Source organism: Oncorhynchus clarkii, chromosome 10 (assembly GCF_045791955.1).
Source record: "Oncorhynchus clarkii lewisi isolate Uvic-CL-2024 chromosome 10, UVic_Ocla_1.0, whole genome shotgun sequence".
NCBI classification, from domain to species: domain Eukaryota; kingdom Metazoa; phylum Chordata; class Actinopteri; order Salmoniformes; family Salmonidae; genus Oncorhynchus; species Oncorhynchus clarkii.
The window spans coordinates 35,371,140-35,386,058 of NC_092156.1; the positions used below are offsets into that span (position 1 = coordinate 35,371,140).

The following is a 14,919-nucleotide window of genomic DNA, read 5'->3' on the forward strand; positions in this document are numbered from 1 at the left end:
ATTTGTCCTCATTCCTGCAGGTCAAGGGAGAATAGATGGAGAAAATTCCAAACCTGTGCAAGACTTATGTTCTCATCAATAAGACCTCGAAGTCTTTTCATTTAAATTGTTTATGGATTTCTCTGCTTCTTGTGCAGGTAGCTCCTCACAAATACCCATTTGTACAGTTTCTATGTGGCAGGTTTCAGACAGGCTGCAGAGTGCAGACAGTCAATGTCCAGTGGGGAGTCTGCTCTCTCTCACCTGGTTGAACTTGAACTTGAAGCCCAGGATGTGGCAGAGGGTGAGGGGTTCACACATGTAGGACTTGATGAGGGGCAGGAAGAACTCATCCTGGTCAGAGCGACACTCGTACACCTCCAGGATGATGTCCAGAACGCGGTTGGGGTCCAGGTTGAAGCATCCTGCAGGGTGGAGACGGGGTAAGTGTACAAATGACATCCAAATAACACATCTCCATATTTGGTACCCAAGTTATGTAAATCCTATTTGGGAGTCTAACTGGTCAGGTACTGTTCTACAACTATTCATGTCCCAGGTAACATTTGAATCCTCAACTTAAACTGTAAAAAGCACTTCTGCCAAAATTCTTATCTCCATTACTTTCAGGGCTGATCTCAGAAATTATTCATAACCGTCACAGAAAACACACTAAATCAAAGAGTGCCACAAGGGGCAGTTGTGTCTTGGCTGTAGAGAATGTGATGACAATGTAAAAAGACGAGGGGTTTCATACCTATCAGGGACTTGATGCTCTCTAGGACGACGTGGCTAGTGATGTTGCCTGAGAGGTCTTGGCCCAGCTCAGTGATCAGCTTGGCATAGCCCTCATTCTCTTCCCTTAGCAAGTTGAACTTCTGCTGCTTGTAACTAAGGGGACAGAGTTGAAAATAATATGAGGCCACACACTACACAACCATGAGGCAATTTTAGGCCCACATTTGAATGTGAATGAAATGATTATTTATTGTGTCTCTAGTGTATTACAGAGTAATATAACAATATATGGCCAGAATGACCATGTATTGCAACAAAGTAGTGTCTGAACAACAGCCTGAGAGAATATTAACAACTAAAGTAATGCAATTATCTACATTCTGTGCTGACATTAATTACATTTGGCATTCATGGCAAAGCTTTCATCCTATAGTGTAAATAGTCACGTATTAAACACTACAGCCACAGGCTGTGAGGTGGATAAAACAGGGATGGAGATGCAACCTTGGGTTAACAGCCTCTCCAGCACAGTCAGCCCAGCTGAGTAACAGATGTGCCCTGACCTATCCTGGGGATAACAGCAACTAACCCAGGTTCTGGAGGGTGACTATGTGGGTTTTAACCTTTAACACTGTTTTTAATTTGGCTACTTGGACAGACCAATTTACTATGCTGTTGACCTTTTGACACTGAACATTACCAGATTTTTGCTTTTTACATATGAAAGTAAGTCACTGCTCCACTTACAATAGCTTGGTCTTGATTTTGACGATTTTCTGGTTGAACTGATGGGCTTGCTTTATGAGTCCTAGGGACTCCAGGGTCTCTGGGTCCAGTCTCTCCTTCAGGATGGCATCTGGCACAAATAACTGAAAGAGAGGGCGGGAGGAAAACAAAAAAGTGTCATACAAAGACTGGTAAAGATATCTTATATGGTTATGAATGATAGCAAATTTAAAGTGGCAATCAGCAGTTGAAACAAAAACAAAGTGTTGGGCTGAGGGATGGGGCTGGAGAAAAAAAACTACTCTTAAATTCAGAAACAGAGCGACGGATGCAAGTACTGACCATACATGATATCAAAATGTGAGTAAGACCTTTAAACATGTCAACATTCACAAGGAGGCGGGGTCAGACGGATTATCAGGACGTGTACTCACGAGCATGCGCTAATCAAAAAGCAAGTGGCAACCTCTCCCTGACCGAGTCTGTAATACCTACGTTTCCAGCAGACCACTATAGTTTTTGTGCCCAAGAAAGCCAAGGTAACCTGCCTAAATGACTACCACCCTATAGCACTCATGACTGTAGCCATGAAGTGCTTTGAAAGGTTGGTCATGGCTCAACACTATCCTCCCAGAAAACCTAGACTACAATTCGCATACCGCCCCAACAGATCCACAAATTACGCAATCTCTATTGCACTCCACACTGCCCTTTCCCACCTGGACAAAACAGAATGCTGTTTGTTGACCAGAGCTCAGCATTCGTGCCTTCAAAACTGATCACTAATCTAAGGACCCTGGAACTAAACACCTCCCTCTGCAACTGGATCCTTGACTTCCTGACAGGCTGCCCCCAGGTGGTAAGGGTAGGTAACAACACATCTGCCACGCTGACACTCAAAAGAGTCATAGAGAGGGCACGACAACGCCTATTCCCCCTCAGGAGACTGAAAAGATTTGGGTCCTAAAATCCTCAAAAGGTTATACAGCTGCAACACACCATAATTTGCAAATAAATAAATTAAAAATCCTACAATGTGATTTTCTGGATTTTTTTTTCCATTTTGCCTGTCATAGTTGAAGTGTACATATGATGAAAATTACAGGCCTCTCTCATCTTTTTAAGTAGGAGAACTTGCACAATTGGTGGTTGACTAAATACTTTTTTGCCCCACTGTATTTTGGATTCTGATGGGATACGACAGTTGAACAAAGTTAATGAGCCATATATATAAGAATCAACTTCTACATACAGTATCATTCATAAGTTTTTTTTTATAGATGTAGCAACTGCTGATTGCACCTTTAACATTTGTGAAGAGAATCAAACATTACTATAATATTCTAAATTCAGAGCCAATTAAAAAAAGTTTATTCTTATTTAAGCTTGAAACAAATACTGTGTGTTTTGGCCTTACAATGGGAAATACAACAGACAATAGGTTGAGTTTTGTTTGAACAATACTACCACCTAGTGAAAGTTTGACATCATTTCACGATAACATATTTTTGCACCTGCAGTAAAAACTTGAAATATACTTACCAGACATGCTCCCACTAGCTGGGTGTAATGGTCGCGTTTGTTTTTTTCTTCCAAAGAACTGGTCTCTATGTCTGTCAAAAATTAATTGTTAAAACATAATATCATGATAACATTACAGTAATTCGCCAACTGATAAAAAAAACAAAAAACATTTAGGCATACAAATTGCAAAGGACTGTCACAATATGCCCAAACTGGAGTTATACCCACCCAGTATACTGAAAACATCTGCTAAAATGGATGGCATGTCATCGCGCAGTTCCTGGAAATAAACAAGAAATCAGAAGCATTCAAGACATACATTATTAAAAAAGGTAAATTCTCAATTACTTTTGTTTGCTGATAGAGAAGTTCCATACGTGTCATTTAGCTTTCTTTACAAGCAAAGCACAAGGTTCAGTCTGAGATTAATGAATTGGCTGGTCAGCAAAAGGGAACACTGTTTTCTTCTAGCACAGGTGCAAGTGTACCTTGTCTGCAGTAGTGGAAAAAGTCCCCAAACATCATACTTGAGTAAAAGATACCTTAATAGAAAATGCCTCAAGAGAAAGGAAAGTCACCCAGTAAAATACTACTCGAGTAGAATATACTTAAGTATCAAAAGTAATTGTAATTGATAAAATATACTAAGATATCAAAAGTCAAATTAAAATTATACATCTTTTCAAATTCCTTATATTAAACAGGATCAGACGGAACCATTTCATAAATGTTTTATTTAATTACGGAGAGCCAGGCGCACACTCCAACATCATTTACAAATGAACCATGTGTTTAGTGAGTTAGCCAGATCAAAGGCAGTAGGGATGACCAGGGATGTTCTCTTGATTCAGTGCATTCGGAAAGTATTCAGAAACCTGGACTTTTTGCACTATTTTGTTACATTACAGCTTTATTCTAAAATTGATTTAATTAATTATTTTCCTCATCGATCTACACACACCACATAACGACAAAGTGAAACAGTTTTTTTAGAAAACTTTACACATTTAAAAAATAATAACAGAAATACCTTATTTACATAAGTATTCAGACCCTTTGCTATGAGACTCGAAATTGAGATCAGGTGCATCCTGTTTCCATGGATCATTCTTGAGATTTCTACAACTTGATTGGAGTCCACCTGTGGTAAATTCAATTGATTGGACATGATTTGGAAAGGCTCAAACCTGGCTATATAAGGTCCCACAGTTGACAGTGCATGTCAGAGCAAAAACCAAGCCTTGAGATCGAAGGGATTGTCCGTAGAGCGCCGAGACAGGATTGTGTCGAGGCATAGATCTGCAGCATTGAAGGTCCACAAGGACATCATTCTTAAAAGGAAGACGTTTGGAACCACCAAGACGCTTCCTAAAGCTGGCCGCCCAGCCAAACTGAGCAATCAGGGGAGAAGGGCCTTGGTCAGGGAGGTGACCAACAATCCAATGCTCACGGAGATGGGAGAACCTTCCAAAAGGACAACAATCTCTGCAGCACTCAAATAATCAGGCCTTTATGGTAGAGTGGCCAGACTGAAGCCACATGATAGCCAAAAGGCACCTAAAAACTCTGACCATGAAAAACAAAATTCTCTGGTCTGATGAAACCAAGATTGAACTCTTCGGCCTGAATGCCTAGCGTCACCCCTGGAGGAAACCTGGCACCATCCCTACGGTGAAGCATGGTGTGAAGCATCATGCTGTGGGGGTGTTTTTCAGCGGCAGGGACTGAGAGACTAGTCAGGATAGAGGCAAAGATGAACGGTGCAAAGTACAGAGAGATCCTTGATGAAAACCTGCTCCATAGGGCTCATACCTGGGGTGAAGGTCCACCTTCCAACAGGACATCAACCTTAAACACACAGCCAAGACAACGCAGGATTGGCTTTGAATGTCCTTGAGTGGCCCATGAAATGGCTAGCTAGTTAGGGCGCGCTAATAGCGTTTCAAACGTCACTCGCTCTGAGCCTTCTATTAGTTGTTCCCCTTGCTCTGCATGGGTAATGCTGCTTCGATGGTGGCTGTTGTCGTTGTGTTGCTGGTTCGAGCCCAGGGAGGAGCGAGGAGAGGGACGGAAGCTATACTGTTACACTGGCAATACTAAAGTGCCTATAAGAACATCTAATAGTCAAAGGTTAATGAAATACAAATGGTATAGAGGGAAATAGTCCTATAACTCCTATAATAACTACAACCTAAAACTTCTTACCTGGGAATATTGAAGACTCGTGTTAAAAGGAACAACCAGCTTTCATATGTTCTTACATAGCACATATTGCACTTTTACTTTCTTCTCCAACACTTTGTTTTTGCATTATTTAAACCAAATTGAAAATGTTTCATTATTTACTTGAGGCTAAATTGATTTATTATATTAAGTTAAAATAAGTGTTCATTCAGTATTGTTGTAATTGACATTATTACAAATTAATAAATAAATAAATATCGGCCGATTAATCAGTATCGGCCTTGTTGGTCCTCCAATAATCGGTTGACCTCTAATTGAGATGGGTGGTGTGTGTTTTTTGGTGTTTGGGAAAGTGTGGCGTTAAGTGAGTGAGAAAGGAACTGGTTGCATATCCCAGAACCAATGTGTCTGTGAGCAGGTGTTGTGAGAGAGCTTTCGATTTTGTGCAGGTGAGGGATATACATTTTATAATTAATTATACATCTTATTTATTTATTGTCCTATCATGGGGAACTACATTTTTAAAATAAATAATACATCTAATTTATTTATGGTCCTATATTGATGGAACGGTTCACAACCCTATACACCCACCTGAACCTTGATGACCTTGTACCTCGCCGGTGTGGATTCCGGGTGGGGTGCCCCCACCCAGGCAGTGGCAGTGCTGGCAACACTAGCTGCAGTAACCCATGGGCAGGGGGTCACTCGGACATTCAGAGAGGGGGCATATTATTGTGGCCATGGTGGCACAACATCAAAGGTCTGACTGCACAGAGATGCTTGAGAATATGGTCACAACGGGGGACCATGTGTGGGTGTTTCAGGGGAACGGGGTGTATCTGACCTCCATCACCTAGGACGTAACAATGGTTAATCAAATCAACTCATTTTTGCCTACTTTTTGCTCAGTTTTGCCTGCCTTCTCAAACAGCTGCAACTCTATATGCATTCGTAAATCACTACCTTTCTTGAGTTAGGCTCTGGGATGGTGCAACTGTTGAGAATCTGAGACTATGTTTGGTAGTGTGTGTGGGTGGTGTGTGTACCACAACTGTTGCGAGGGAGTAAAAGATGTTAGGGACAATATATGATGAATCACAATAATTGCTTGCCATAATGTAATTTTGGTAATGGTGAGACTGGTGGGAGGTAAAAATCCTTTGCATAAACCGCCTACATTACTACAAATATTAATGGCTAATTATTGAAAATGACAGGATTTTTAAAAATACATATTTTTTAAGGGCTCTATATAAAATACAAATCGAGGTGAGGGCGATGGAAGTGCGTTTGATCTGCTTCTGTTCTGTGGGTGGCACTGTGTGCTCATTTCAAAGGATGGGTTCCAGTCTCTCCGGGGCCCTGGGATCCGGGGGGATCGGGGGTGGTCTGCCGGGCATTGGGATGACAACCCAACTCGGGATGATGAGTGGTTTTAGTGGGTGGAATAATGGGGACCAATTAGAGATTTACCTTGTAGCAATGCAAATATCATGGTACAGCTATATAGACACTCAATCATCATGTTACTTTTTAATGGTACGTTTACAAACATATATCATGATAAATAGAATTGAAACTTGTGTCTCATTATGGTAATTGGTGAAATAAGTATAGCCAGTTATAATTGTAATGGCTTAGCAGATAAGAAAGGACGATTTGACCTGGCTAAAAGAGACGTTTACAGGAAACTCATTCAACAATTTTAGATGAAGTTTTGTGGGAAAAGGACTGGGGGGGGGGGGGGAATATACTTCTCCCATGGGTAAAGAAATTCAAAAGTGGTGATGATATTAATTAATAGTAATTTTGATCCAAATGTGCAAATTGTCTAAACAGATCCTCAAGGTAGATGGATTATTTTGTTAGAACATAAACAGATATGGCTTATTAACCTATACCATCCAAATAATGATCCAAGCTTCTTTGAAAATATATAATAATTTATCAACTATACCAAGCAACACTAAATCAAATAAAAATGTATTTGTCACATGCGCTAAATACAATAGGTGTAGACCTTACAGTGAAATGCTTACTTACGAGACCCTAACCAACAATGCAGTTTTAAAAAAATAGGGATAAGAATAAAGAGATAAAATTAACAAGTAACTAAAAAGCAGCAGTAAAATAACAAGAGACACTATATACAGGGGGGTACCGATACAGAGTCAATGTGCGGGGGCACTGATTCGTTGAGGTAGTATGTACACTAGACTTTATTATGGTGGGAGATTTTAATATGATTGTAAATACCTCCATGGCCCGTAAAGGAAATTACATTACAAACTATCCCCGTCACGCACTTAAGGAATTCATGAATGTCATGGATATATTGGAATTAGTGGATATACAGAGGCTGAAATACCCTGACCTAGTGAGATATACAAGGCGGGGGCTTAAAAATTGGGCGTGCAAAGTTATTCAGCCCCTTTACTTTCAGTGCAGCAAACTCTCTCCAGAAGTTCAGTGAGGATATCTGAATGATCCAATGTTGACCTAAATGACTAATGATGATAAATACAATCCACCTGTGTGTAATCAAGTCTCCGTATAAATGCACCTGCACTGTGATAGTCTCAGAGGTCCGTTAAAAGCGCAGAGAGCATCATGAAGAACAAGGAACACACCAGGCAGGTCCGAGATACTGTTGTGAAGAAGTTTAAAGCCGGATTTGGATACAAAAAGATTTCCCAAGCTTTAAACATCCCAAGGAGCACTGTGCAAGCGATAATATTGAAATGGAAGGAGTATCAGACCACTGCAAATCTACCAAGACCTGGCCGTCCCTCTAAACTTTCAGCTCATACAAGGAGAAGACTGATCAGAGATGCAGCCAAGAGGCCCATGATCACTCTGGATGAACTGCAGAGATCTACAGCTGAGGTGGGAGACTCTGTCCATAGGACAACAATCAGTCGTATATTGCACAAATCTGGCCTTTATGGAAGAGTGGCAAGAAGAAAGCCATTTCTTAAAGACATCCATAAAAAGTGTTGTTTAAAGTTTGCCACAAGCCACCTGGGAGACACACCAAACATGTGGAAGAAGGTGCTCTGGCCAGATGAAACCAAAATGGAACTTTTTGGCAACAATGCAAAACGTTATGTTTGGTGTAAAAGCAACACATCTCAACACACCATCCCCCCTGTCAAACATGGTGGTGGCAGCATCATGGTTTGGGCCTGCTTTTCTTCAGCAGGGACAGGGAAGATGGTTAAAATTGATGGGAAGATGGATGGAGCCAAATACAGGACCATTCTGGAAGAATGACTCCTGATGGAGTCTGCAAAAGACCTGAGACTGGGACGGAGATTTGTCTTCCAACAAGACAATGATCCAAAACATAAAGCAAAATCTACAATGGAATGGTTCAAAAATAAACATATCCAGGTGTTAGAATGGCCAAGTCAAAGTCCAGACCTGAATCCAATCGAGAATCTGTGGAAAGAACTGAAAACTGCTGTTCACAAATGCTCTCCATCCAACCTCACTGAGCTTGAGCTGTTTTGCAAGGAGGAATGGGAAAAAATGTCAGTCTCTCGATGTGCAAAACTGATAGAGACATACCCCAAGCGACTTACAGCTGTAATCGCAGCAAAAGGTGGCGCTACAAAGTATTAACTTAAGGGGGCTGAATAATTTTGCACGCCCAATTTTTCCGTTTTTGATTTGTTAAAAAAGTTTGAAATATCCAATAAATGTCGTTCCACTTCATGATTGTGTCCCACTTGTTGTTGATTCTTCACAAAAAAATACAGTTTTATATCTTTATGTTTGAAGCCTGAAATGTGGCAAAAGGTCGCAAAGTTCAAGGGGGCCGAATACTTTTCGCAAGGCACTGTATCTTTGGCTGGAAAAATGGCTGTGTGTTTTTTCGACTTGGCTATGACCTAACATGTGGTGCTGTCGTTGTAAAGCATTTTTTAAATTGGACACGATGGGTAGATTAACAAGATGTTTATCTTTCATTTCCTGTATTGGACTTGTTAATGTGTGAAATTTACATATTTCTAAAAAATATTTTGGAATTTCTCGCGCTGCCTTTTCAGCAGAATGTTGTCGAGGGGTTCCGCTAGAAAGGTTAAAGTTATGTATAGTAGCCCTAGGTGTAAAATAGTAAATAACGGCTACATCTAAGAAAGTTTTAAACTGTCAAGATGAGTAAAACAAGGTTGTCCGCTATTGGCATATCTATTTGTTATTGCCATTGAAATGTTAGCTGTTAAAATTTGATCCAACAATAATATTAAGGGATTAGAAATCCATGGCTTAAAAACAAAAGGTGTCATTGTACTCTGATGATTCATGTTATTTTAAAACCACAATTAGAATCACTCCACAGTCTCAGAGGATCTAGATACTTTTTCTAACCTCTCAGGATTAAAACCAAATTATGATACATTTTACATATTGGATCACAAAAAAAAAATGCTACTTTTACAATACCGTGTAGTTTACCAATAGAATGGTCTGACGGGGATGTGGTCGGTATACATATCCCGAAAGAAAGACATTTTTATAGAAAGTTAGCAAAAATAGATCTTGCTACTGTGGAAAGGAAAATACTTGTCTATTTGTGGAAAAATCGCTCTGATTAACTCTTTAGTCATATCACAGTTTACCTATTTGCTTATGGTTGTCTACACCTAGTGACCTGCTTTTTAAATTATATGATCAAACAATCGTCAAATTAATTTGGAATGGCAAGCCAGACAAAATTAAAAGGGCCTATTTATATAACAAATATGACCTCTCACTAAAGGCATCAGTCATACAAAAGTTATACTTAAATGCGAAATGGTTCTCTCGTAAATTAGTATGAATGTCTCAACCCATGTTCAAGAATGGCCGTTTTCCCTTTATTCAGATTACAACTGCTCACTTTCGTTTATTTGAAAATAAATAATCTCCAAAATATCGTTATTTTATAAACAAACAAGATTGTTGGATACAATTTCAGTTTTATCCACCTGAAAAGACAGAACAAATTATACAACAAATATTTTGGTTAAACTCCAATATACTAAAGGACTAAAAAAACATGTGTGTATATATATATATATATATATATATATTTTTTTTAAAGGGTAAAAATCTTTGTAAATGATATCATAAATAGAACTGGTGGAGTTGTCACACATGCAGCTAACACAGACATATGGAAATGTCTGCTCTACCCAAAATTACAACCAACTAATTCCAGCACTACCACAAAAATGGAAGAGAAAAGTAGAAGGGGAGAAAAGCAAGGAACTTGTCTGTTGGCCCTGCATTATAGTCCACAAATGGTTAAAGAAAATTGTGATAAACAAAAATATATAACAGTTTCATTTAAGGACCAAAAAATGGACAGTTGTGCCATATAAATTGCTAAATAGTTTGACGTACCAATTCCATGGCACATGGTTTATGAATTGACACGCAAAACGACGCAAGATTCAAAACGTTGCATTTTTCTATTTTAATTATACAAAATTCTTGCAACATATAGAATGTTATATATATATATATAGGGGATACAACCTTCCCAGCTCTGCAGATTTTGCTGCAAGGAGGCAGAGTCATTAGATAATTTATTTTGGTATTGTCTATATGTAGCTCGTTTTTGGTCACAGGTCCAAGAATGGCAACATTTACCTAGAACTAACGCTGCAGATAGCAATGCTGGGTTATTTGAAAAGTCATAGTCAATCAATAAATAATATAAATTACTATTTTAGCAAAAATGTTTCTTTAATTTACAATCTGTAGAAGCTATGAGAATAGAAAGGTTCAGTACTTTTGTGAAGCATCACAGCACAGTTGAAAAATATATGGCAAATAGAAATCCAAAATGGATGGTGTTCAGAGATAGAGGGGAGGGGTTGAACGGAGCTGAAGGGTGTGACTAATAACAATAAGATAAAAGGTAACAAAGGTTCAGACATTTTGTGAAATAGCATAGTTACAAATAGATATCAAACTGGATCGACATCAGAAATAGAGGAAGGCCAGGACTAAAAGCAAAAAATACAACTATTGTAAAATAGACTGTGTCTGTAAAATGTGTATAGTATGTATAAACTAAAGGTAGAAGCCTAAGTGTTATTGTTTATTAGTTTACTCCAATTGGGGGAAACGTTGTAGGGTTTGCGGGAAATAATAAAAGGTATATTTGAAAAAATGCAAGCATGCATGTACAGTTGAAGTCAGAAGTTTACTACACCTTAGCTAAATACGTTTAAACTCAGTTTTTCATAATTCCTGACATTTAATCCTATAAAAATCAGTTAGGATCACCACTTCATTTTAAGAATGTGAAATGTCAGAATAATAGTAGAGGGAATTATTTATTTCAGCTTTTATTTTCTTTCATCACATTCCCAGTGGATCAGAAGTTTACATACACTCAATTAGTATTTGGTAGCATTGCCTTTAAATTGTTTAACTTGGGTCAAATGTTTTGGGTAGCCTTCCACAAGCTTGGGTGAATTTTGGCCCATTCCTCCTGACAGAGCTGATGAAACTGAGTCAGGTTTGTAGGCCTCCTTGTTCGCACACGCTTTTTTTTAAAGTTCTGCCCACAAATTTTCTATGGGATTGAGGTCAGGGCTTTGTAATGGCCACTCCAATACCTTGAACTTGTTGTTCTTAAACAATTTTACAAGTATGCTTGAGGTCATTGTCCATTTGGAAGACCCATTTGCAACCAAGCTTTAACTTCCTGACTGAGGTCTTGAGATGTTGCTTCAATATATCCACATAATTTTCCATCCTCACAATGCCATCTATTTTGTGAAGTGAATCAGTCCCTCCCGCAGCAAAGCACCCCCACAACATGATGCTGCCACCCCCGTGCTTCACGGTTGGGATGGCGTTCTTTTGCTTGCAAGCCTCCCCCTTTTTCCACCAAACACAACGATGGTCATTATGGCCAAACAGTTCTATTTTTGTTTCATCAGATCAGAGAACATTTCTCCAAAAAGTACGATCTTTGTCCCCATGTGCAGTTGCAAACCGTAGTCCGTTTTTTTTATGGCGGTTTTGGAGCAGTGGCTTCTTCCTTGCTGAGCAGCCATTCAGGTTATGTCAATATAGGACTCGTTTTACTGTGGAAATAGATACTTTTGTACCCGTTTCCTCCAGCATCTTCACAAGGTCCTTTGCTGTTGTTCTGGGATTGACTTTCACTTTTTCTCTAGGAGACAGAACGCGTCTCCTTCCTGAACGGTATGACGGCTGCGTGGTCCCATGGTGTTTATACTTGCGTACTATTGTTTGTACAGGTGTTTGGAAAATCCCAAGGATGAACCAGACTTGTGGAGGTCTACGATTTTTTTTCCCTGAGATATTGGCTGATTTCTTTTCATTTTCCCATGATGTCAAGCAAAGAGGCACTGAGTTTGAAAATAGGCCTTGAAATACATCCACAGGTACACCTCCAATTGACTCAAATTATGTCAATTAGCCTATCAGAAGCTTCTAAAGCCATGACACCATTTTCTGGAATTTTCCAAGCTGTTTAAAGGCACAGTCAATTTATTCTATGTAAACTTCTGACCCACTGGAATTGTGATACAGTGAAATATAAGTGAAATAATCTGTCTGTATTGTTGGGAAAATTACTTGCACAAAGTAGATGTCCTATCGGACTTGGAAAAAGTAGTTTGTTAACGAAACATTTCAAATCAAATCAAATTTTATTTGTCACATACACATGGTTAGCAGATGTTAATGCGAGTGTAGCGAAATGCTTGTGCTTCTAGTTCCGACAATGCAGTAATAACCAACAAGTAATCTAGCTAACAATTCCAAAACTACTACCTTATAGACACAAGTGCAAGGGGATAAATAATATGTACATAAAGATATATGCATGAGTGATGGCACAGAGCGGCATAGGCAAGATACAGTAGATGGTACTGAGTGCAGTATATACATATGAGATGAGTATGTAAACAAAGTGGCATAGTTAAAGTGGCTAGTGATACATGTATTACATAAAGATGCAGTAGATGATATAGAGTACAGTATATACATATACATATGAGATGAATAATGTAGGGTATGTAAACATTATATTAGGTAGCATTGTTTAAAGTGGCTAGTGATATATTTGACATAATTTCCCATCAATCCCATTATTAAAGTGGCTGGAGTTGAGTCAGTGTGTTGGCAGCAGCCACTCAATGTTAGTGGTGGCTGTTTAACAGTCTGATGGCCTTGAGATAAAAGCTGTTTTTCAGTCTCTCGGTCCCAGCTTTGATGCACCTGTACTGACCTCGCCTTCTGGATGATAGTGGGGTGAACAGGCAGTGGCTCGGGTCGTTGTTGTCCTTGATGATCTTTATGGCCTTCCTGTGACATCGGGTGGTGTAGGTGTCCTGGAGGGCAGGTAGTTTGCCCCCGGTGATGCGTTGTGCAGACCTCACTACCCTCTGGAGAGCCTTACGGTTGTGGGCGGAGCAGTTGCCGTACCAGGCGGTGATACAGCCCGACAGGATGCTCTCGATTGTGCATCTGTAGAAGTTTGTGAGTGCTTTTGGTGACAAGCCAAATTTCTTCAGCCTCCTGAGGTTGAAGAGGCGCTGCTGCGCCTTCTTCACGATGCTGTCTGTGTGGGTGGACCAATTGTTTGTCTGTGATGTGTACGCCGAGGAACTTAAAACTTACTACCCTCTCCACTACTGTTCCATCGATGTGGATAGGGGGGTGTTCCCTCTGCTGTTTCCTGAAGTCCACAATCATCCCCTTAGTTTTGTTGACGTTGAGTGTGAGGTTATTTTCCTGACACCACACTCCGAGGGCCCCCACCTCCTCTCCGTAGGCCGTCTCGTCGTTGTTGGTAATCAAGCCTACCACTGTTGTGTCGTCCGCAAACTTGATGATTGAGTTGGAGGCATGCGTGGCCACGCAGTCGTGGGTGAACAGGGAGTACAGGAGAGGGCTCAGAACGCACCCTTGTGGGGCCCCAGTGTTGAGGATCAGCGGGGTGGAAATGTTGTTGCCTACCCTCACCACATGGGGGCGGCCCGTCAGGAAGTCCAGTACCCAGTTGCACAGGGCGGGGTCGAGACCCAGGGTCTCGAGCTTGATGACGAGCTTGGAGGGCACTATGGTGTTAAATGCCGAGCTGTAGTCGATGAACAGCATTCTCACATAGGTATTCCTCTTGTCCAGATGGGTTAGGGCAGTGTGCAGTGTGGTTGAGATTGCATCGTCTGTGGACCTATTTGGGCGGTAAGCAAATTGGAGTGGGTCTAGGGTGTCAGGTAGGGTGGAGGTGATATGGTCCTTGACTAGTCTCTCAAAGCACTTCATGATGACGGAAGTGAGTGCTACGGGGCGGTAGTCGTTTAGCTCAGTTACCTTAGCTTTCTTGGGAACAGGAACAATGGTGGCCCTCTTGAAGCATGTGGGAACAACAGACTGGGATAGGGATTGATTGAATATGTCCATAAACACACCAGCCAGCTGGTCTGCGCATGCTCTGAGGGCGCGGCTGGGGATGCTGTCTGGGCCTGCGTCTGGGCCTAAATGTTTTCCACGTCGGCTGCAGTGAAGGAGAGTCCGCATGTTTTAGTTGCGGGCCGTGTCAGTGGCACTGTATTGTCCTCAAAGCGGGCAAAAAAAGTTATTTAGTCTGCCTGGGAGCAAGACATCCTGGTCTGTGACGGGGCTGGTTTTCTTTTTGTAATCCGTGATTGACTGTAGACCCTGCCACATACCTCTTGTGTCTGAGCCGTTGAATTGAGATTCTACTTTGTCTCTATACTGACGCTC

General features: G+C 40.5%; 1 protein-coding gene across 2 annotated transcripts in view; it reads right to left on the reverse strand.

Moving 5' to 3' along the window:
* LOC139418352 (THO complex subunit 2-like) overlaps nt 1-14,919 on the reverse strand; it is a 72,128-nt gene that overhangs the window by 53,561 nt on the left and 3,648 nt on the right. For both annotated transcript variants that reach the window (XM_071167741.1, XM_071167742.1), the window contains exons 4-8: nt 3,196-3,247; nt 2,986-3,056; nt 1,465-1,586; nt 737-870; nt 244-404 (exon numbers count right to left, since the gene is read on the reverse strand). In XM_071167741.1, the coding sequence (XP_071023842.1) occupies nt 244-404; nt 737-870; nt 1,465-1,586; nt 2,986-3,056; nt 3,196-3,247 (540 nt within the window). The remainder of the gene's footprint in view (nt 1-243; nt 405-736; nt 871-1,464; nt 1,587-2,985; nt 3,057-3,195; nt 3,248-14,919) is intronic.